Source organism: Sminthopsis crassicaudata, chromosome 5, assembly GCF_048593235.1.
Source record: "Sminthopsis crassicaudata isolate SCR6 chromosome 5, ASM4859323v1, whole genome shotgun sequence".
Classification (NCBI taxonomy): Eukaryota; Metazoa; Chordata; class Mammalia; order Dasyuromorphia; family Dasyuridae; genus Sminthopsis; species Sminthopsis crassicaudata.
In genome coordinates, this window is record NC_133621.1 from 99,514,429 (window position 1) to 99,538,271 (window position 23,843).

The 23,843-nt window shown below is 41.4% G+C and overlaps 1 protein-coding gene across 1 annotated transcript; it reads left to right on the forward strand.

Annotated features, from left to right (window-relative positions):
* The first annotated feature begins 2,599 nt into the window (after window positions 1-2,599).
* On the forward strand, window positions 2,600-23,792 carry LOC141542956 (transient receptor potential cation channel subfamily V member 6-like). The gene is made up of 15 exons (XM_074267704.1): window positions 2,600-3,080; window positions 16,133-16,230; window positions 16,440-16,562; window positions 17,106-17,243; window positions 17,765-17,863; window positions 17,993-18,168; window positions 18,459-18,605; window positions 18,719-18,931; window positions 19,519-19,605; window positions 19,747-19,823; window positions 20,148-20,313; window positions 20,544-20,610; window positions 21,208-21,476; window positions 22,451-22,557; window positions 22,954-23,792. The coding sequence occupies exons 1-15, from the start codon at window positions 2,719-2,721 to the stop codon at window positions 23,237-23,239; spliced, it is 2,415 nt and encodes an 804-aa protein (XP_074123805.1). The 5' UTR covers window positions 2,600-2,718; the 3' UTR covers window positions 23,240-23,792.
* Window positions 23,793-23,843: the final 51 nt, after the last annotated feature.

The window sequence follows — 23,843 nt, forward strand, 5'->3', positions numbered from 1 at the left end:
TCCTCAAACAGAAGGCAGCAATGTATGGAGAGGGAATAAACTTAGAACAAGAATCGAGGACAGTGACTGTGTTTTGATCCCTAACTCAAACATCTCATTGCCTTTTACCCCCACCCTTGTCTGAGTTTTTATTTGGGACTCTCTACTTGGAACTGCAGGAACACAAGAAGTGTGATGTGGGCCAAATGGTAGACCAAGCACCAGAGTAATGGGCACAAAGGTCTTGAGTTCAAGGTCTGGGCTTAAGTTCCACCCTCTCTTCCTGAACCCCCTGACCTTAAGGGGTAGGGCTGGGACAGATGGCCCCTCCTCTCCTAATCAGGTACATTGTTTGTTCAGGCTGTCTGGCCCTGGCCTTGAGCCCATTGGCAGGAACATAAGTAGCTTTTAGTCCTGGGTTGGTCCCATTAGTGCTGAAGACTGTCCCCTCTGATCTACAACAAACATGGCAACTCAGGCCCCTGCTATGAAATCACTTTTACCCTCTCCTTCTGCTTAACCAAAACAATCTGTTCTCCCACCCTATCTCTGATAGCCAAAGTGACCGGGAAGGACATTTCAATCCAGTTCAACAATTTAATAAATGCCTTTTATTCATTAAGGACATATGGAACAAATAAAGACAAAGATGGAGTATGACAGAAGAAGCAGAGAATAGTTCTCCTTAATAACATTTTTGTATATATACATACATGCTCAATCCTCGATAACTCAAGTGTGAACTTGAGCAAATACCTTTATGTCTCTGGAACTCAGTGTCCTTACATGTAAAAAAAAAAAAAAAATCAGATGACCTATAATATCATTGATTTAGAGCTGAAAAGGATGTTTGTTAGGAGTTCTTCTAATCCAACTCAGTCACTTACTAGCTCTGTGACCCTAAGCAAGTCCCTTAACTTTGTTTATTTCAGTTTCCTCTTCTGTGAAAATGAGCTGGAGAAAGAAATGACAAATTATTCTGGTATCTTTACTAAAAAAATCCTAAATGGAATCGTGAAGAGTCATACATGATTGAAAAAAAACATTATTAATTAAACAGGTGCAGCTAGTTAGTACAAAGGATAGTGCACCAGCCCTGACATCAGAAGGTCCTGAGTTCAAATCTTGCCTCAGCCACTTGAACTTCCTAGCTGTGTGACCTTGGGCAAGTCACTTAATCCCAATAGTCTCAGCAAAAGAAGAAGAAAAGGAAAAAAAGCAATAACTGAACAACAACAAAAACTCTACCTATTCTTTCACTTACAAATGAGGAAACCAGCTTACTTGTCTGATTAACATCTCAGAGATAATAAATAGCAGAATCAAGATTCAAACACAGCTTTTGTCATTCCAAATCTATCTCTTAGCTCTCAAAGAATCATAGATTTAAAACTGAAAAGGACCTTCCAAGATATCCAGTCTAAAGATGCCATATTTATAGATGAGTGAGGTTAAGTGTCACATAGAGAATAAGAATCAGAGGCAGAATTTGGCCCTAAGTCCTCTGACTCCAGTCTGGATGTTTTATTCACTATAGCACATGTGTGTGTGTGTATGTATGTATGTGTATATATATATATATATATATATTTATATATATATATATGCATATATAAAATTAAATTAAAATTGTTTCTTTAATATATACATATACATATATGTATATGTATATATTAAAGAAACAATTTTATAGACAGAAAAGTGTTGAGAAGCCATGTAGCACAGTGACATAAATACTGACAGGAATCAGAGCACCTTGTTTTAATTCACCCCTCTAATACTTATTATCTAGGAGAGGTTGAACACATTTCTTACTCTCTCTGAGCCTCAGCTTTCTCATCTATAAAATGAAGGCATTAGATCAGATAATCCTGCACCCCTTTTGGGCTCAAGAAAGGATTCTTTGAGGTCTAGGAGAGAGAAAATGCTGGATTTGGTGTTAGAAAACATGAGTTTGAACCTTACCCGTGCTATTTTCCACCTGCGTAACTTTAGACAAACAATTTTTTTCTCCTTCTCTCGACTTGAGCTTCCTCGTCAGTAAAATGAGGTGGAGAAAAAGGGCAGACTAGTTGATCTCTAACGTCCCCTACCCCCTTTAAATCTTTAATCTTAAGAGTGCCTTAAGTGTCCCATTGATTAGAAGCTAGGAAGCCTCTTTTCCTCCAGTCTAGAAAAGCATCTGGGGGGGAGTATGTGTGCAAGCAACATTCATTGAAGGAAAAAAAAAGTGAACTAGAATTCAAGATCCGCAGGTGCAGAGAGAGGTAGCCACAGACAAAAAAAGGAGATTCAGGAGAAATGATCGCCCCATGGAAGCCTCCAGATCATGGGTCCCCACACTGTGGAGACTTCCATGTGACATCACCCCTCACCCCACCTGTCCCCTTCACTGCGGGGAGCTTCTGCTTTGACTGGGTCAGATATTCAGGTGGCCTAGAGGCTTAGGAAGAACTCCCCTCGCTTCCCAGAATCTCAGTCTTTTAGGGGCGGGCTTGGAGGCAGGGAGAAAGACCCAGGTGAAGGGAGAACTTGCGCAAGCACCGGAACCGGGCGGGCGGGCGGGCCTCCAGCAGCCTGTCTCTTTAAATCTCAGGTAATTTGGGAGGAGGGAGGGTGTGTCCGCCCTGCTTCCCGCTGGCTCCGAGCTTCTGACAAAGCCGAACCGGAGCCCCGAGCTCCAGCTCCTGCCAAGTGTAACAATCTTAAAGCCCTCTCGTAGCCCGGCCCCAGCTGTGGATGAGAGCTCCTGGTGGGGTGGAGGGGGGTGAAATCCTGAGGCGGAGCGGGGGAGGGGTGTCGTGGATCGGGGGGAGGCGGAACCTCGGATCGGAGACGGGACCTCTGCAGGGAGAGGGCGGGGGCGGGCTCGCCCTCGATCGCGGCGATGTGGCTCCGAGATTGATTCCTGCCCCGATCTGGCCCCGGTCCGGGTCCCAGGCCCAGGCCCCCGGGGAGCCAGCCCTGCACCCCATGGGGGTGCCCTTACCCAAGGAGCTAGGGCTGCTCCCCAGCCTGTGGGGCAAGATCTGCCAATATCTCCAGGGACGGGAATCGTGGGACCGGCGCCTGGATGAGCTGAACCTGCTGCAGCAGAAGAGGTAGGTGTCGCTCGGACCCCGCGGGTCCCCCGCCACCACCATGCTACCTTTCTTTGGCTCACCCGGCATCTCTCCGCCAGCCTCTAGATACCTTTTTGCGAAAGGAACTCCCCAAACTGATCTTTTCTCCATGCACTTAGTACTGAACTTCTACATGCCATTCGATTCATTTCGAGGAGCATTTATTTTTGAGGGGACGGGAAGGAGGCGCTAAAGTTTACCTAAAAGTTTGTTTCTGCGCTTGGAGATCTAATCTGAGTAAAATCGGCCCGCGGATTGGCTAGGCTCGGACTGCATCTCGGAGACCGCTCCTCTGACTGCTGATAAGCTACATTTTGCTCTGGGGGACGAGATCCTCCCGTCCCAGGGAGGGGGTGTTGGGATGGATACCGCTGCCACAGCCTCGGGTCATATTAGATGGCCAAGGTACCCAGATGTCCTGGAGGGCCACAGTAACGGGCTTTCCCGCATTCTTGCAATCATCTTCCTTCGCTCCAACTACCGACTTCCCAGGCTGCCTTTAAATCCCACCTAAAATGCCATATTCTACGGGATGCCTTCTTTAACCTCTCTTAATTAAGATGTTTTCCTTCTTTTCACTATTTATACTGTATCTTTCTTGGTTTGTATGTATTTGTTTAAATGTTGCCTCCCTTGTTAGATTGTAAACTCCTTGAAGCCAGGGACTATCTCGATTGCTCGGTACCAAAAAAAATAAAAACAAAATAAAATAAACTAAAATAAATGTTCAGTGAATTGAATTAAATTGTGGAAGGGACTCAGGGCTATCATCCTGGTGAGCTTCTGGAGAGCAGAAACTTAGCTGTTTTGGGTGTATGCATCCTTCCATAAAGGAGGTGCTTTTAAAAAAAGTTTGTTGAACTGGAAATTAAACTGATTTGTGTTCAGAAGATCTAGATCCAAGTTCTTTCTATTTACTGGTTGTGTGACCAAGGCTGATTCACTTTATGTCCCCAAGTCTCTATTTCCTTATTTATAAAATGGGGAAAAAATATTCTCAGTACTTTAACTCCAGGGATTGTTGAGAACAAATGAAAAAAAATTAATATGAAATCACTTCCTAATTGTAAACTATTATTATTCTCAGCTCTCTTTATATTCTTTATACTCCCAGATAGAATTTCTGGCAGTCAGGAGTCTGCCTTGAGTTAGCTTTGATCCTGATGCTGATCCCTGAGGCTTTCCCACCATTGTTTCCACCCCCTACCCTCCTCTGGGGACATCTGGGACTCCCTGCTCTGGAAGGAAAGGAGAGGAGTGGTTCTCCGTGTGTTTGTTGTGTGTATGTGTGTGGTGGGGGAGGGAAGGTTATTGGACCCCTAAAGGAGTGCCTTTTCAAATGACGTACATCATTTTTTCCTACACCCTGACCTCTCTCCCAACCAGGCCGTAGGAGTAGGAGTTTGTCAGGTTCCCTACTTCATAGGGACTTCCCCAGGCCCCTTAGAAGACATATACTGTTTCTATTCATAATAGAAATACTTGACACCCCTCCCCCCACCCTTTGGATGCTTCTTTATCTCTAAACTTTTCATGTTATGAAGCAGAATTGCCTTTTTCCAGATATTAGGATTAGGTGGGCTTACCTTCCTTTTTTTTTTTTTTTTTCTTTTTTTCTTTTTTTTTTTTAGCGATAGCTTCTCTTCTGTCACCTCACTCCACCCAGATCTCTCCTCCTGGGCCTGGGAGGGTGGGTGGGGGAGAACATGTTTTGTTGATGAGATCCTGAGTTGACACTGGGGTGTTGTTGTTGGGGATCAGGTGATCATGGTCTAGTCAATGAGCTAGTGTGACCCCCCCCATATCCCTCAGAATGGGAGCGGAAAGGCCCAGGGGCTTAGAGTAGGGAGTCTTGGTTTCCTGAGTCCCTGTGTAGGTATGAAAGGAGGGTGTAGGTCCAGGGCTAGAGGCACATAGCCTAATACCTTGATTTCCCCCTTCAGCTCCATTCTGGTTGGCCAGGAGACTTTGGGGGAAAAGTTATAATCACTGGAATTTTCTCTGCCTCTATTCTCTCTAAAATTACATTTTCAGTTCAATGAGCTTTTTTGAGCTTGGGGAGGATTGTAATAAATGGAACTTTTGAAATCACAGCTTTGCCCCATCTGGGACAATCTTTTCCCTCAACCTGAACACTTTTCTCTACCTATTCTTTTCTATCTTCTATTTTCTATTGTTGGTTCCCCACCTCAGCACCCCAAACCTTCCCTCCTTTGTGTGAGGAATTACCAAGGGACATTGATACTGCCTTGAAGGATGGGCTTTCCCATTTATAGAAATAAAGGAAGCATCCCCCTTTTTTTTTTTAACTTTATATTCCAGTAAAGATAACCACAATATATTTCTATAGTGTTTTGTGATTGTTAAAGTTTTTTTTTTCCCCCATACACTATTGTATCCTTCACATATATTATCTCAGTTTGTTCCATGAAACAGTATCCCAAGATCTAGTGCTGGAAACTAGGAGCTAGGGTCTCAGACACAGTTTCCAAAATGGGAAGATCTAGCAGAGTAGGACAGCTTTCATTTTATTCCTTTTAAGTTCCTCTTTTTCCTAATCTCCCAAATAGTCCCTTTCTTATCATTATGCCCTATGTTCATAAGATGATAAATTCAGCCAGAAAGGATCTTCAAGGTCATCTAATCCAATCACATCATATTACAGATGAGGAAACTGAGGAAGTTAGGATTTATGCAAGGTTTTTACGGAGAATAATCAGTCACCAAAAGTGGTATATGAACTCTGGACCTCTGAATCAGTGTTCTTTGTGCTGTATGCCTCCTGTCTTTACAAGACTGGTTCTCTGGCCCTATCAGCTAGCTCTGTCCTAATGGAATTCAGTTTGACTTCTGCCATTTTTCTTGATTCTACTCTCTCCCTGGGTCCCCTCTTAAGAACAGACTGAAACAAAGTGAAACAAAGACAGAATAGATGTGAAACCTCTACTGAGCAGAGCCAGGGAATGGCATCTAAACTTAATAATATGTTTGTATACATTCAAATTTAGCTAGCTGGGTCACCTCAACCAAATTTCTTCACCTCTCTGAGACTTACTGTCTCATCTGATGATCCACAAGAGCAGAGATTTAGAGGTACAATTAGAGATTATTTAAAGATACCCCACCCCACACCCCCACACTGGAAAGGCCTACCTTCTCTTGGATTAGGTACTTCCTTTTCCTAGTGGATTGATTTCACTTCAATCCATTACTTTAACTCCTCTGTTGGTGGCCTAGTAATGGGGATGGAGGAGAGCCAGGACTCATCCATGTTTTGGCTTGCATGTATTTGAACCCATAGGTGGTGCTCTGTGATTTCCAGTGTATTGTGTTCTCTCCCAACCTAGAGGAAGCTGCATTTGATTTATGTATAGTGTCTCAATGCCTTGGGAGGATGAGCTGAGGTTCAGAATGCAATCCCAGATACTAGTGTCCTGGGAAAGCTGTTTACCTACAGCTCTTATTTTTTCCTTCTTAATCTCTGGGGACAGTCTGTACGGAAGCTGTAGTTGATGGTACTCTGCCCCCACCTCAAGAAAATAATAATAACCAAAAAACCTCTAAAGTCAGCTGAAATTAAAAACTATAAGAGTTGTATGGGCTGCTAGAAATAGCCTGAAATTAGGTCCTAATTCAAGCTCTTCCTTGAAGTCTGCCACTGGGGATCATGGGCAAGCCTCTCTGAGCCTCAATTTTCTTATTTGTTAAGTAATGTGGTTAGATGAGACAATCTAAAAAGTTCCTTTCCAGTTCCAATTACATGATCTAAGGAACTCATCATATGAGCTTAGACTTATCTATCAAGGCCTCAGTTTCCTTATTTTTAAAATGAGGTGATAACAGCTCCTACCAACCTTGGGAAGCTAACACAAGTATCAAATGAGATACTTGACAAATTACTTAGCTAAGTTTTTTAGTAAATGTATTTTTTTCAGTTACATGTAAAAGTAGTTTTTAATATTAATTTCTATAAGATTTTGAATTCTACAGCAAACAGTCTGATATAGGTTATAAATTTGCAATCATGCTAAATATATTTCCATATTAGGCATATTGTGAAAGAAGAAACATAACAAAAGGGGAAAACCACAGAAAACAAAACAAAACAAAAAAGTGAAAATACTTTGCTTCGATTGGCATTTAGACTTCATAGTTCTTTCTCTGGATGTGGATGGTATTTTCTGTCATGAGTCTTTTGGAATTATCTTGGATCTTGTATTGCTGGGAAGAACTGAGTCAACCATAGTTGATCATTGAACAATTAAACTTCTAAATTATATATATACACACATATAGTAATATATTAATAATGCCATTAGAAATTTAATTTTATTATTTATGTAACATAATGAATAATATTTATTAATAATAACCTCAATCTTTATATGGAGGCTCCCCTATTCTTCCTTCTTGTAGTGTAATTATTCTCTGCCTATACCTTGAGCTAAAAGACTCTATATACCCTTCCCCCACATATACACACATACAAACAGTACAAGTTCTGTTTACCTGGGCCCACTAGATGGGGTCTATAGTCTGCCCTGTCTCCTAGCAACAGAATAAACACAATACACTATTAGGTACAATGGTACTCAGTATAATACTTTCCTAAGAATTGGAATTGAAAAGGGCAAAGTGGAGCAAAGGGAAAGGGGCACAGATGTTCATGTACCAGGATACACCCTGCTATGTGGGGCTAGGGAACAGGACTAAGGGTTTGAGTAGAAGCCTTGTCATTTAATAAGAATGTTCAATTATATGGGAGATGAAACTCTCATTTCTTGGAAGGAGGAAAGAGTAGAGACAAAGGTGTTTAATTAAGGCCAGAAATGGGTTGAAGAATTTATTTTATGTTTTACCTGTCATAGTGGAGTGGAATATATGCTGCTATGAAAAGCCACAATACCTGAATTGGTGTTCTGCCTTGAGTTACTTGTTATATGTATGACCCAGGCAAGCTACTCAATCTATCTTAGGCTCTGTTTCCTTGTCTGAAAAATTACATTATTAACATCAAAGATCATGCAAAGCCATTTAAAGGAAGGCATTGAAGGCATTATAAAAAGGTGATTTATTTATTATTATTATAGAGATAATAGTGTTTCACCCCATATTATTTTCTAAGAAGTTCCCTGAGGGATATTAAATTTGGTTAGGTATCCCCAGTACTGAGACATAGTGATCTTGGACATAGGTATTTAATAAATATTTGGAGTTTGTTGATTTAAGTTTAACTGGGCTTTGGGAAAGGTGGATAAAGTTCATTGAGGCTCCAATGTTATGATTCTCCAAAGAGAGCTGGGTGAGGGCTTAGATATTTTAGATATCTATCTGAAAAGGCTACCAGACATCAACACCCTCATTTTATGGATGAGCACACTGAGGAACAACAGGTTAAGTGACTTGCCTATGATCACATAGGCTGTAAGTGTCAAACTTGGAACTGGAATCCAGGGCTTCTGATTTCAAAGCCAATACTTCTCTTGTACTACACTGCATCTTGTTTAAGATGAGCTCGTCCCAAGGGCCAGTTCCATTTTTTCTGCCTTTATATTTCTTCCATCTATGGAACTTTTTGGAACATGATAGTTTTAAGAATTTGAGTGCTGTTTAGTATCACTGAAGTTGCCATCCTAAATTAACTTCTTTTTGTGCTTTTCAGATTTACCAGTCAGAGGCTAAATGGATAGAACTATTAGTTGGTTTGAAGTCTTGATGGTTCTGGCTTCCAGGAGAGAAATTTCATCTAGCTTCACTGTTAATAAGAACAACAATAATAGCAATGATAATGATAACAAAAACAATAATAGCTAACACTTATAAAGGTCTTTAAAATCTATAATCACTTTACACATTTTATCTTACTTGATACTATTCCTTGCCCTCAAGGAAACCAAAGATGGGTCAGGCAGTGATAGAGAAAGGTAGGTAATATTCAGTCATTCAAAGAGAGCTGGAGCAATGTAAGTAGAAAATAAAATTTAAATAAAACATCTAATTTAACTTACCCCTGTGTTTTTAAAAAATAAGCATGATGCATTTTCTCATTTGATACTACCCCTGCCTTTCTATTCTATAAGGAAAACAGAAGTTTGGCTATGAATGGGATAGGGAGATACTCTTTCCTGAGAATCTATTGTTTTTCTGAAGCACGATGCAACCACTCAGGGAAGAGCAAGAGTGAAGTGGGGAATACGAATTAGAAGCCTCTAATACTATTATTATACTTATCCCTGTGTTTTTCTTGCCTTTCATTCAATCAACTCATTTCATTCATAACTTCAGAGAGTTAGGCCATCTTCAAGGAGATTATTGTTCCTATGTCATCCCCCTTTATCCCTCCCAGTTCCACCTCCTTTAGTTCCAATCCTTTAAAGGTCCTAAATACCACATTTACAATCCTGCTTTCTTTCACTCCTTCTTATCCCACTCCCCACTGACACCATGATCTTACACAAGAAGGCTGACAACTTTTAACCAGCTCAATGTGAGTCAACCATGTTATGTGACTGCCAAAAAGAGTGATTGCAATTGTAGGCTCTGTTAATAGAACTATAGTGCCCAGAACAAGGGCACTTCATTGTATTCTTCCCAGGTCAAACTACATCTGGGAAATTATGTTTGCAGTGTTATACTTTAAAAGCTATATGGAACAAATTATTAATAGGGAAAGGTGACAATAAAAGTGATGGTACTCAAAAACACTATAGTACCCAGAATAAGGGCACTTCATTGTATTCTGCCGAGGTCAAACTGCATCTGGAATATTTATGTTCAGTTTGTAATACTATTTTAAAAGATATATGAAACAAATTATTAAGGGAAAGGTGACAAGGAAAGTGATGGTACTTGAAAACACATGGAATGATTAACTAGTCTACAAGTGCTGATTCAACACCTATTAGGTGCTAGATTCTAGGGACACATATACAAATGATGAAATACTCCTCTCTGTCAAGCATCATGAAAGCAATCACAAGTTGCATTATTCCTACACAGTCCAAGAAATTGGGGCTTAGGAATGTTTAACTTGGAGAAAAGAAAGAAGGCAGTTTAACAATGGAGGAAACACATGATCACAATTTTCAGATATTTTAAAGAGTGTCACTTAGAAAAAGGACTGAAGTTATTCTGTATAACGTCAGAGGAAAATGTATGAAAGGGAGACAAAGTTCATGTCTGGATAAGGCAGTTTTAACAACTTAGAGCTGTCTAGTAATGTAATGGACCACCTTGAGATGTAGTGACTTCCTTATCACCAAATATGTTTTAACAGAGGCTAGACTATGTGTCAAGGATGAGGTGTGAGATTGACCAGTCTATATTAATCTCCTTCCTAAACTAAAAGTTCAGTGATCCTCTCACCCCCAGCTCTAGGTACCCTTTAGCTAAGTACTTTTTCCCAACTCTTCCCTTTCTTTCCCACAAGTAATCTGGGGAAATGCTTGAGAATTGGGGAGAATTGGGAAACCTTAGGGCAAGGGAATTGGAGAGGACCAGGAGAGAGATGAGAAAAATGACTAAAGACTTTGGATATCAAGTATACACTTTTGTAGTGTCTGAGTAGCAGGATATATAATAGAACAACATGGGGATAGGAGATAGGATACCTGGATTTTTAGTCCAAAATCTGCTACTAATGAGGCAGTTGCCTCCTCTCAATTGAGCTTGTAAAAGAAGGAGATTAGGATAAATTATCTCTAACATCTTTCTTGGCTCTCTTCATAAGGAGGAAGGAGGACAAGTAAAGGAGAGATGTGTGTGTGTGTGTGTGTGTGTGTGTGTGTGTGTGTGTGTGTGTGTGTGTGTATTTGACTGAGTAAACTCAGGGAAGAGTTTGAATGGCAGCTATAGTCAGATGAGAGCAACTTGTGTCATTGAAGATGGGAGTCTGCTGATGTCCATCCCCAGAGAGGATGCCAAGGAAAGCATAGAAGAAAATGTGATACATTTTAAGATCTAATTTTATTTTATTTTTTTTAAGACCTGATTTTAGATATGATACCATGAGGGAAAGGTAAATCTTATACCTGTTTTTTCTCTTCCCTCTCTTTTTTGTTCTTTCTCCTTGCCTTCAGTGGAATCTGTAGGTAGCTGGCGTAAATTAAGTTAATGATGTTACTTTAATATTTTAAAAAATAATAATATTTTTTCCCAATTGCATGTTGACAATTTTTAGTATTCATTTTTGCAAGATTTTGAGTTCCACATTTTCTTCGTCTTCCTTCCTCCTCCTAAAATGGTAGGTAATTTGATATAGCTTATGCATGTATTACCATGTTAAACATTTTTCCATATTGATCACAGTTACTGTAAAAATTACAGTATTGTAAAAGTTATTACTTACTGTTTTCTCAGAACCCTACCTCTCTTATAGTATATTATCTTCATTAGTTGCCATGTAAGAAAAGGAAAAATATTCATCTGAAGGTCAGTCTCTAGACAATCCTAACCCCTTTTCTGGCCTTAAATTATGGTCCTAAAATTATAGATCAATTTGGAGGCATTTATTCTTAGACTTTTGTTCCACTAACTTCAGTTTCAACAGTCAAAGTTACTCCCCTTTTCCCATACCACAATGACACTCTGATTTAGGATATAAGTCACAGATCTAGAACTGGAAGGAACCTTAAAGATCAACTAGTTTAATATTTTCCATTTACAATTGGGGAAAATGAGGCACATGGAGGTTAATTGACTAGCCCAAGATCACAGCCAGTACTTTTCATTTTGGAGTAGCTATATACTATTTTGTATGCCACTAAACCATAAGGTTCCATGTCTTTATTCATATAAATAATTGTCTGTGAATAATCTGTCAATATATTTTTGACTCCTACAGAAAAAGCCAAATTGCTTAGGAGATAGAAAAATAGGTTAAAAGAAAACTAGAAGGAAAATAATCAGGAGAAAAGAGAAATCAGGATTAAGGATGGATTTTAGTATTACCTAGGAGAAGAAAGTTTCAACTGAACCAAGAGATGCAGATTAGAAGTTGGCAGAGTCCACAATCTTTTCTGAAAGTGGAAAAGTGAGCTTTGGGCACAAAATAGGTTCAACCTATGGATGACTAGGAGAGGGCTAAACAGAAGCATCCAGATTTGAGGAGCACAGTAAAAAGTACCCTCCAATGGATGCAAACCTGTTTATGAATCTACTTTATATTTCTATAATTGATGACCTGAATACAGTTATTGAATTAATAATTAATGAATAAAACATTTGTTAAGCGCTTAATATGTGGTACATGTATAACATATCAGATTATTTGCTGTTTTGGAGAGGGAGGAAGCATAGGAAGAAGGGAAAAAATTTGGAACTCAAAATCTTACAAAGATGAATGGGGCAATTAAAAGGTGCAATGGACAAGAGCACCAGCCCTAAAGTCAAGAGGATCTGAGTTCCTTGATCCCAAATGTCTCAAAAAAAAAAGATGAATGTTGAAAACTATCTTTATATGTAATTGGAAAAATAAAATACTATTTAAAAAAGAATCAGCTCAAGCACACTATATTTTATATGAAATCTTTCTTATTTCTCCCAACTATTAACTCCATCTCTCCCAAAAAGTTACCTTGTATTCTGTACATACTTATATGTACTCATGTTGTCTCCTCTTATAATATATGAGATTTTCATGGGCAGGAACTGTTTGATTTTTGTATTTGTATCCCCTTCACCAAGCTCAAGTCCTGGTACATAACAGATACTTAATAGATAGCTTTTGATTTACTGTATTAGAGAGATTAGTATATAGAAAGCATTGTGATGATCACATGGGGCTACAAATAGTAAACTAAGACAGTCTTTGCTTTCATGGAACTCACATTCTTATGGGAAGACAATATATCATGGAAGGTTTCAGCTGTAAATCAGATGGAATAGTTCTCTGATTTTCAGAGTCCAGCAACAAAGTAAAGTAAATGTTAATGTCTAATGCCATTTTCAGTGATAAAATCCTACTAGTTTCTGATATTGAACTGTCTGACAGGAACAAGGGCTTTGGTGACAAAGGGTTCTTTCCTGAGTGTTCAGTTGAAGTGTCTACAGCCCTTGGAGCAGTGATTGCCAGGCTATATTAACACAATGGTTGCCTTGTCAAGAATTTTCTTTTGGAAAACTTATTCATTCTCCCAGAATGATGGCTGAAGGCACTGGGCTGAAAGCATTGCTGTTCTCAAGGCTCTTGGACTCAAGATTCCAGGTTGTCTTTAATGGGATTTGAGGAGAAATGGTGGCCAAATAGTTTGTCATCGTAGTGGTCTAATATTCCTGGCAATATTCTTCCCAGTTGCCCCAATCAGGCTGGCCAGCCTGCTTATGTATGTAGTGGCAACTAGTTAAGGGATGATGGAGAAGGCTGGCCTCTTTTTGCACAGGAACGCCCTATTGGAAGGCCACAAGGGCAGGGCTGAAAACAAAGCTTGGTGATTCTATCACTTACATGATTTCCATGCCCATATGCTTTCTGATAGCTGCGGTATAAGGATCTGTTGCTAGTAAAGACAGAAACTTCCTTCCCTCATGACTAACCTTCTCAGATCTGGCCACAGAGGCTGGACTGGAAGCATTTTCAGTGGCCCCAAGAGACCCTACCTCTCTCTCAAGGCTTTTGGATTCAGGGATTCAGGGCTGAGTCCTATGGTGGCTAAAGTGGTGGCCTGACCTTGCCCCTTCCTTCACCATCATGTCCTGCCTTTTAGGGTGTTTTGCTGCTAGGCCATGTTGGTCATATTATTGCCCATATACAACTTCATTGCTGCAGTGAAGTAGTATTTATTTCACTGAAGATGGCTTTTCCAAGTGTATTTTGCTGATGATTTAGTAGCAGGAAAGGAAAGGAGAGAGAAAGCCAGGTTTCTGAGTATATTAGCTTATGAAGGCTATTGTATTTGCCATGCCTTTCTTCCTTCTCTGATCAGAGGAAAGATGGAAAGAGCAAATGATGGTGCTGAAATTTGAGGAATGCTGCTGAGAGACTTGAAGACCCATAAAGAAATAGGCATTTTGAAAAAATCTTAAAATGTACTAGTGCTTTACAAATATTATCTCATTTTCAGCTCATAACAACTCTCTGAATGAAGTAGGTACTCTTATACCATTTTACAAAGGAGGAAATTGAAACAAACAGAATTAATTCACTTGCCCAGGGTTTCTTCAGACCTGTGCCACTTAGGTAGCTTGTGAACTACCTAGCTACTGTGAGCTTATATGCTGTAAGTTTGGGGAGTGGCAAGAACAATTGGGAAAGGCCAAGAGAAATAAAGGTTAGGATTGATTGTATGGGGGGAGATAAGGTTAGAATGGAGTATTTCCCAAAGAACAGTGGGTGACTGAGCTGATACAGCATGAATTTATAAAGGTTGAAACTAGGTTGAGTTCATACCTTTCTCTTAATGGCTTTCTGTAGCCCTGGAGCAGAAACAGAAATTATGTGGTAGACGTTACCTGGAGATAAAGATTTATGAGGTATCCTAAGGTGGTAATTAGTGAAAGATTAAAATAGCAGACCATGAGATCAAGGCTGGGTATGGAAATAAGTGCTACCAGAATAGGGAAGACATGGAAAGAGCACTGAATATGGGGTCGGGGGAGCTGGGCTCCATCCCCAACTCTGCCTTTTTTCTATCTCGTGTGATGTGAGATAAATTTAATCTTGCTGGGACTTAGTTTTCACATCTGTAAAATGAGAGAGTTGCATTGTATGGCAATCAGTGTGGCGTGAGATTCAAGTAGATACAAGATCACTAACCTGGCTACTTAAAGTACATAAGGATTCCTGGGTACAAATTGACTTAAAAACCACATGCTTACATTATCTATATTCTATTGTATTTTTATTCATTTTGTTAAACATTTCCCAGTGACATTTTCATCTGATTCTGGCACTACTGGGAGTTTTTTGAGCTGCATTTTTGACACAACTGGATTACTTGACCTCTGACATCTCTTTCAGTTCCAAATTTGTGACCCTATAATTCTCTTCTTTCCCTATCCCCTAGCTTATTACTTCTTTTCCCCTCCTACTTCTACTACATTCTACTCTGGTCTCCAAAAAAGAGCACTAGAAGGAGTAGCGGAAGACAAAGAAGGCCCAGTAGAATGGAATTAGGAAGTCATGTCCTTAAGAGTTTTAGCCAACTTAAATAGATGGTTAACTAGACCCTATAAACAACACACATAAGATACTGTCTACCTTTGGGATTGTGGTGGTTTGGTTTTTCAGTCAAGTCTGCATTGGAACTCTAGGATTTTCTTGGCATTCTATTTTTTTCCCCTTTTTTTCTCCACTTATTTTACAAATGAGGAAACCAAGGCAAATAGGGTAAAGTGACTTGCTTAGGGTCACATAGCTAGTAAGTAAGGCCAGATATGAATTCAGGAAGATTAGTCTCCTTGACTTCAGGTCTGGCAGTCTAGCCACCTAGCCGCCCCTTATTGTATACCTCAATCATTCCCAAATCATCATCATCACAACTAGCTTTTATATAGTACTTTAATGTTTGCAAATGCTTTACAAATATCTAATTTTAATCTTACAACAACCCTAGGAGGAAGATGCTATTATTATCCCTATTTCACAACTGGGAAAATTAGGCAAGCTTGAATTTGAACTCAAGTCTTTCTGATCACAGGCCCAGTGCTCTGAATATCATGCTATCTAGTTGCCTCTAAAGAGTTAGAAGAAAAAAATGTTAGTTTTGAGATATAGTCTATGGCTATCTAATGAGACAAAGGAGAAATCTGATTTGTAAGTGAACATGGATTTGGAGCAATCCCTTTGCCATTGTAGCTCTAGACTATTGAAAACATAGGGTCTACTGATTACCTTTCACCCAGATAAGTGGGTAAGAAGAGCCAAATATATTTACTTATTGGGGTCAATGAAATAGGGGATAAGGGTTTGTTGAAACTTACCTTCTTCCCTCTCTGAATGATCCTGGGGAATACATATCTCCCCTTCCCTTTCTCCTTCCCTTTCCCTATACCTGAAGCCTTGTTCCTATCTTCCTAAATGGTCTCTCCTACAGGATCTGGGAGTCTCCGCTGCTTTTAGCTGCCAAGGAAAATGATATTCGAGCACTGACCAAACTTCTCAAGTATGAAGTCTGTGATGTACACCAGAGAGGTGAGAAACTTGCTGTCCTTCACTGAGGCCTTTTGTCCCCACCTGCCTCTATTCTGTCCCCCCTTCCCCCAGACAGGACAACTCTTCTACCCTGACTGCCCTGTCATGGCCCTTACCTTGGACCTGCTGATTCAGTAACTCCAATCCTATGTGCTACCAGAAAGACCCAGAGAGGTGCTTATGGCCCTGATTCCCTTCTCCCATCTCAGGGGCCCTTGGGGAGACAGCACTACATGTTGCTGCCCTCTATGACAATTTGGAGGCTGCCAAGTTGCTGATAGAAGTTGCACCCGATCTGGTGACTGAACCCATGACTTCTGAACTATATGAAGGTGAGAAGAAGTGGTTTAAATGGGAAGAAGGGAAGAGAAAGGAGAAAGGATGCTTTCCTAGGCATGAGACAGCCCAAGGGCCAGAGCTATGGGTATCAGACTTCTTCCTGACCACTATTTTGCCTCCCTAACCCTTAAAACCTGATGATTTCCCCTTGAAATACCTTTCTTCCACTACCCTTACCCAGCAATGGAAGGTGCTCCCTTTCCTAGTTGTGTTCATCTGAAGAAGCAACAGGCTGGGGAGAAGGAAAGAAAAGGAGCTAGGGAGGGGACTAGGTGATTCTGCTTAGAGATCCTAGATTTCTTAGAGGGTGGGGAGATGGTATTAGTTAATTTTCTTTTCCTAATACATTAAGATCTGAGGGGGCTCCCTGGCTTTCCATTGCCGCTTCCAGTTCCCTAAGTCTTGCTTGCTGAGATTCAGTGGCGCAGGTCAAAGGTTCGGGAAGAAGGGATGCTTTTGAAAAGATGCTTTTTTTGGGGGGGGCAACATGGAGGGCAGTTCCCATATCTGAGGTGGTATTTTTTGGGGGGATCCAGGCCAGACAGCACTCCACATAGCGATAGTAAACCAGAATGTGAACTTGGTGCGAATTCTACTCACCCGTGGTGCCAGTGTTTCTGCCCGAGCCACAGGGATGGCTTTTCGCCGGAGTCCCCGAAACCTCATCTACTTTGGTGAGAGCAAGAGCCAGGGTGGTAAAGAAGGCAAATAGGGATGGGGGTGGGCAGGGAGGGTAATGGAGGGCATGCAAACAAGGATGAAGGAGAAGGGTACAAAGACCAGAAAGGAAAAAACAACTATAAGGGAAGTCAATTTCATTTGTTTGGGGGACATGGAGTCTTGGGTCAGCCTCTGCAGACCCCATAGATTCCTTGAAAGAGCCTTGTACTCTTCTTGTCCATATACCGATTTCCCTCTTGTCTCTTTATGTAATTCCATTTCCCTTACTCCCTTCCACCAATTCCACTATCAGTTAATCAGTGCCCTAATTTCTGCATAATTTGTACAAAGAACCCTGAACCTCATGCACACAAAGGGAGGAAATGGTTTCTCTTTCTGGGAACTCTTTATCTGATGGAAGAGAGAAGAGGGGGTCTTTACTTTTCAAGGCTCTATAAGGGAAACAAAGCAGTTAGATGCTTCTGACCACTTCTTTCGCATGTCTTTATTGTGATGACTCCCTTTTTCCCTCCAGGAGAGCACCCTTTGTCCTTTGCTGCCTGTGTGGGCAATGAAGACATCGTTCAGCTACTTATTGAGTTCGGAGCTGATATCCGGGCCCAGGACTCATTGGGTATGAGCTGCCACAAGCATAGAGATGGGGGATTTAGAGCTAGGACACAGTGCAGTTAGGACAAAGAGGAATGGATTAACAGGTGGTCAGGAGGTCTCAAGCTGCCCTCATATCATATTCTCTCTCCAGGAAATACAGTGCTTCACATCCTGGTATTCCAGCCCAACAAAACGTTTGCTTGCCAGATGTATAATGCATTGATAGCTTATGATGAACGGAGTGGTCACATGAAGTCTCTAGACCTCATCCCTAACCACCAAGGCCTCACTCCCTTCAAGCTGGCTGGCGTTGAGGGGAATACTGTGGTAAGAGATGCTTGCCCTCAAAATCAGGGCCCCAAGCCTTTGCCCACATGGATAAGAACAACCCTTTACCACTTATTAGAAAAATATTTATGTAATGCAGATTTTATCTGTCAGCCTAAATTTAAATTTCTTCCTTAGGTCATTCCTTTTTTGTTTCTCATTCTCTACCTTGTTCTTTCTCTGTCCATCTTGAAGTTGGGGAAGTTCTGGCCAATCTAGGGATGTCAGAGATTGACAGGCTGTTCATTAGGAGTTCTCTGATCAAATGTCTCTCATCTCCTGACCTTTAGATATTCCAGCATCTGCTGCAGAAGAGAAAGCATGTCCAGTGGACCTATGGACCATTGACTTCCACTCTCTATGATCTCACAGAGATTGACTCCTGGGGAGATGAACAATCATTGCTTGAACTAATTGTCACAACCAAGAAGAGAGAGGTAGAGAGATAGTTTAAAGGAGAGGAGGGGAAGGGAGAGATGGGATGAGCAGAGAGAAGGAGGATGTGTATGTACCAGTGTACAATCCTATTCTCCATTTTCCTTCTTCCTAGGCACGGCAGATCCTAGACCTAACCCCTGTGAAGGAGCTGGTGAGCCTCAAGTGGAGAAGGTTTGGGAGACCATACTTTTGTGTGCTGGGTGCTGTCTATGTTCTCTACATGATTTGCTTCACCATGTGCTGTGCCTACCGTCCCCTAAAGCCTCGGAGCAGCAATCGTACTAGCATGCGGGATATTACTCTTCTCCAGCAGAAGCTGCTGCAGGTGATTACTTCTGAGAGCAGAGAATCAGTCTGATGCATCACTTGCCATCTTCCCCCAGATAAGGCATTCATGGAATATATATGCTTATATTTTCACATACACAGACAAACTTGTTTAACGAATGTAAAACTTGTGTAACAATTACATATACAGTTTCTAAGATACATATATACATACTCTGTAGAGTGCCATTTAATAAATAAGAATAAAAAGAAGTTGAGTCAAACATTGCCTGGTAAGGTGAGTCCCATAATGTATCCACATGGATTTATTCTGCTTGAACCCAGAGGATGGAATTAGTAACAATGGGACATGGTCAAAAAAAAAGGTTTATTTGGGAATTTCCTAGCAATTAGGGAGATTCCAAAGTAGAATGAGTGGATAGAGCTCCACTCCTAAAGGTCTTCAGTTAAATGGACTATCATTTTGGGGGGATTGTTGTAGAAAGGATTCTTATGCAGACATTAATTGGATTTTATGTCCAAAGACTCTGTTAATTCTGGTATTCTATGTTTATACATATGTGCAATACACACATAATTATGCATCCCATGTTCTATACCTTGAACTCTCATTTTTCCCATCAGGAGTCTTACATGACCCGTGAAGACAATATCCGAATGGTGGGGGAGCTGGTTTCTGTCATTGGGGCTGTGGCCATCCTACTTCTTGAGGTGAGATGTGGGCAGGAGATAGCTCAGATCCAGTGATTAAATGGGGGAGAATATTTGGAGCCGGTCTATTAAGAGTCCTAAATCATTTGCACATCTCTCATTGCTATTTTCTGTTTCTTCTCTTATTGATTCACCCCTCAGATTCCAGACATCTTCAGGGTTGGGGTTGCTCGGTACTTTGGACAAACTATTCTTGGAGGGCCATTTCATGCCATCATGTAAGTCACCCCTCACTTACCTTCTAGCCCGACTGGAGTATCTCTAGCACCCAAATCTCAACTTCTTCTTCTCTTTCCATCCTACCTTCCCAGCAATGGATTTTGAGCTTCAACTAAGAGTCCCATACTTAGAGAACCTGTGTGTTTCTATTGATGCAATATAAATGCCCAATTTTGAATGGATACATGTTGTATATGTGATTACGGAAGTATGAGTATGCGTGGATGGTAGAAGTCACACACAAATTGTAGCTAAAGTCTGGCAGAGCCTATCAGCCATCCCTTCACATGTGCTCCATGTTTTGCTTTCTCCTCTTACTCAAGCATCACTTATGCCTGCATGGTGCTAGTAACCATGGTGATGCGGCTCACCAACACGTCCGGGGAGGTGGTGCCCATGTCTTTTGCCCTGGTGCTTGGCTGGTGCAATGTGATGTACTTCGCCCGAGGATTCCAGATGCTGGGCCCCTTCACCATCATGATCCAGAAGGTCAGTGTTCCTCTCTCCAAGTCTAGTACGGACTGTATCTCCCTGATCCCCAGTAACATTTGGCCATCTCAGAGAAGGAGACTGAGCAATTTGGGGAAGAATGAGAGGTTCATGCAGATGATAGATAAATTGGGGGCTGACCCATATTGGAGGAAAGGGGTAACTACTCAGGGACAATTAGGGAAGAAGAAATTTCCTCATCATTCCCTTCCCCTCTCTGCCCCCTACAGATGATTTTTGGTGATCTCTTGCGTTTCTGCTGGCTAATGGCTGTGGTCATCCTGGGATTTGCTTCTGGTAATATCTCTACCTAGGACAGGGGCTGGAAAATGGAGAGAGAAAGAGAAAGAGAGAGAAAGAGAGAGAGCGAGAGAGAGGCGTAGACAGAGAGACACAGAGATACACACACAGAGAGACAGAGACAGAGAGAGAGGAGAGAAGAGGAGAGGAGAGGAGAGGAGAGGAGAGGAGAAGAGAGGAGAGGAAAAAGAGAGAGATTCCAGGTGTCAAAGAAAATGGGCAGTAGTACAGTAGTAGAATCAGGGTAATTTTGAGTAAAAAATTGGGTAATGGGAAAGATGGATGAGATAGGAATTAATAGAATGCAAGAAGATTAACAGTGAGAACAGCATGAGCATTAGGAAAGTAGTGTAACATAGGGTGAGGTCCATTAGGTACCAGTAGGTAAGAAGGATTGGAGTAAGAAAGAAGGTCACAAGGAAAGAAAGGATAGGGATATCTAGGAGGGACTTCAAGATGAGTCATCTTATAGATAGTGAATATTATCAGAGGAATTAGAAGTCTAAAGTTTGGAAATTTGATGGGCAAGGGGCACATTGGAAGTTGGCTGATGGTTGCTTGAATTTAGTTGTCTCCTCCTCTCGGGCGGAGCAGCGTTCTATGTCATCTTCCAGACAGAAGACCCAGATGAACTGGGCCATTTCTTTGACTACCCTATGGCACTGTTCAGCACCTTTGAATTGTTCCTCACAATCATCGATGGTCCTGCCAACTATGACGTAGACCTGCCCTTCATGTACAGCATCACATACGCTGCCTTTGCTATCATCGCCACGCTGCTCATGCTCAACCTGCTCATTGCTATGATGGGTGACACCCACTGGCGAGTGGCTCATGAGAGAGATGAGCTGTGGAGAGCTCAGGTGAGCTCCGTGGTAGATGTATGTCTGTCCCCTCCTATCTGTTTACTCTCTTGGCCTAGGATACTTCTTGATCAGTTCTTAACTTCCTCATTTCCTCCTCCAAACCTATAAGATGGCTCAACTTAATCCCAGCTGCCAAGACATTGGATTCACACCATCTCTATCCCTGAGGAAAGAGACAAAGAAAGCAGATGATTCTCATAGTCACATTCTAAGTGATGTGACTATTTAGGAAAGGCTCTTCTATCTCCTTCCTATCCTTTCCATTTCAGAGGATTTTCCTATAGCAGAAGATTGGGAACATAGAACCGGAAAGGACCTCGGAAATTTTCCAATCATAGGATCATAGATTTAGAACTGATTTAGGGCCTTAGAGACTCTTTAGTCTTTAGAGATGAGAAAACTGGTCTATATACCTTTCCCAAAGCCATACAGTTAGTAAACAGGAGAGCTAGATTTTGAACCTCCTGTATTGTGTATCCCAGGATCAGCATTCTCTTCTCTGCACTTATTGGCAAGAGCAGAACATTCCTAATCAAAAGACCTGGACTGTGTCTGTGACCTTGGGAAAGAAAGCCCTTTACTAACTTTCAACCTCACGTCTTCCTTGGAAAAATAAGAGTTGTAAACCAAATACTTGCCTTAACTCATTTCAAAGATTTGTTGTGGGGATGTATAAATTTACGTAAAGCATTCTGCTTTGCAGTAGCACTATGTTGAGCAGGTATTAAAAATAATATCTGGGTGATATTAGAATTCATATTGGATTTCAGATTGGGATGAAATGGAATCAGTTGATGCTGAATACTTATGGACATGAGAGATGCCCAATTTCTTCTTACTGCACTTAAAAGATGGCTTATTTTCACCTGTTGTCTTCTCTCTTTTCCTGGTCTTCATTCTTTTCTCTTACTGGCATTCCTCTCCACATTTTTGACAGTTATCTTCCCCTCCACTCCCTTCCCCAACCCCAGGTTGTTGCTACCACAGTGATGTTGGAGCGAAAGTTGCCCAGATGCCTCTGGCCTCGATCTGGAATCTGTGGTCGAGAGTATGGATTAGGGGATCGCTGGTTTCTTCGGTGAGTTAGAGTGTGTGAACATGTGGCCATAAGAGTGAGAATACTTTTGTGTGTCCCTTTTCCCCACTCAGATCCTGGAATTTTTATAGAGGTTTAAGGTCTTAGATAACAGAATTTCCTTAAAAAAAAAAGTGTCTATTTAGTAAGCCATTTCCCCATTCCCCCCCAAAAAGGTGTGAATGCTGCAGTTCCCCCCCTCCCGACCCAACTCTTGATTCTTATGTGAGAAATAGGACTTTCCTTTTTTTCCCCTTCTTTTGATGAATCTGAATCCTAGAACCTGCTTCTTTTTCATAGTCATAAACTATGTGTTTAACTCTCACAGACTTAAGAGAAGGCTACTGGTCAATAAGTGTATGATGCAAACCATTCATGTCTCTTCCATCTTCTCCATAGAGTGGAGGACCGACAAGACCCAAATCGACAAAGAATACAGCGCTATGCTCATGCCTTCAATGCTTTGGGGACTGATGATTTAGACAAAGACTCACTGAACAAACTGGACTTGACCCCACCTTGTGGTCATCATCGACTAGCAACACCTACCCCCTCCATTTCCCGAAGTACCACTCGAAGTAGTGCCAACTGGGAAAGGCTTCGACGGGGGGCCTTGGGGATAAACCTAAGGGGGGAGATCAATAGGGGCCTGGAAGAGGAGGAGGGTAGGGTATATCAAGTCTGAACTTCTTCCGCAGGAACCCAAGAATCTACTCCCTTTTGCTCACTGGGAATGAAAGGAGGCCATGTTCTTCATCCCTTTGAGGGAGGACTGGAATTGAGCCAGAAAGAACATCTTTAGGGTGGTCAGGCCCAGATAGAGCCAGATTCCAACTTATCCAGGCCCCACTGGGCATCTGATGAATTAAACAGGATGTGTCTATTCCTTCCTTTTACTATCCCCAGTCCCTCACACGTCCTGTTACTGTGGCAAACTTTCCCTCTCAAGACCGAGCAGCTGAATACACTGCCAGAACAAAGCACTTTAAGGATGTTCTACTGAGCATCCTCTCCTTACCCTTCTCAGGTACCCCTCATCCTTTGTCAGGAATGGGCTTTCCCTTGCTGAGCTGGGTATATGTAGGAGATGAGAATAGGAGTTTCATGAGAAATGAAGGTCATGAAATTGAGTGAACAAGGAACACGAAAAAGACTTGGGTGTTATGGCTGGTACACAGACACCTACCCCGCCAAGGCATCACTCCTTCCAATAAAGTCGGCACCCTAATCTCTAAAAAGCCTTTCTCGTTGACCTTTCTCCAAAAATATTTCTAGCATCTTTAACCTTC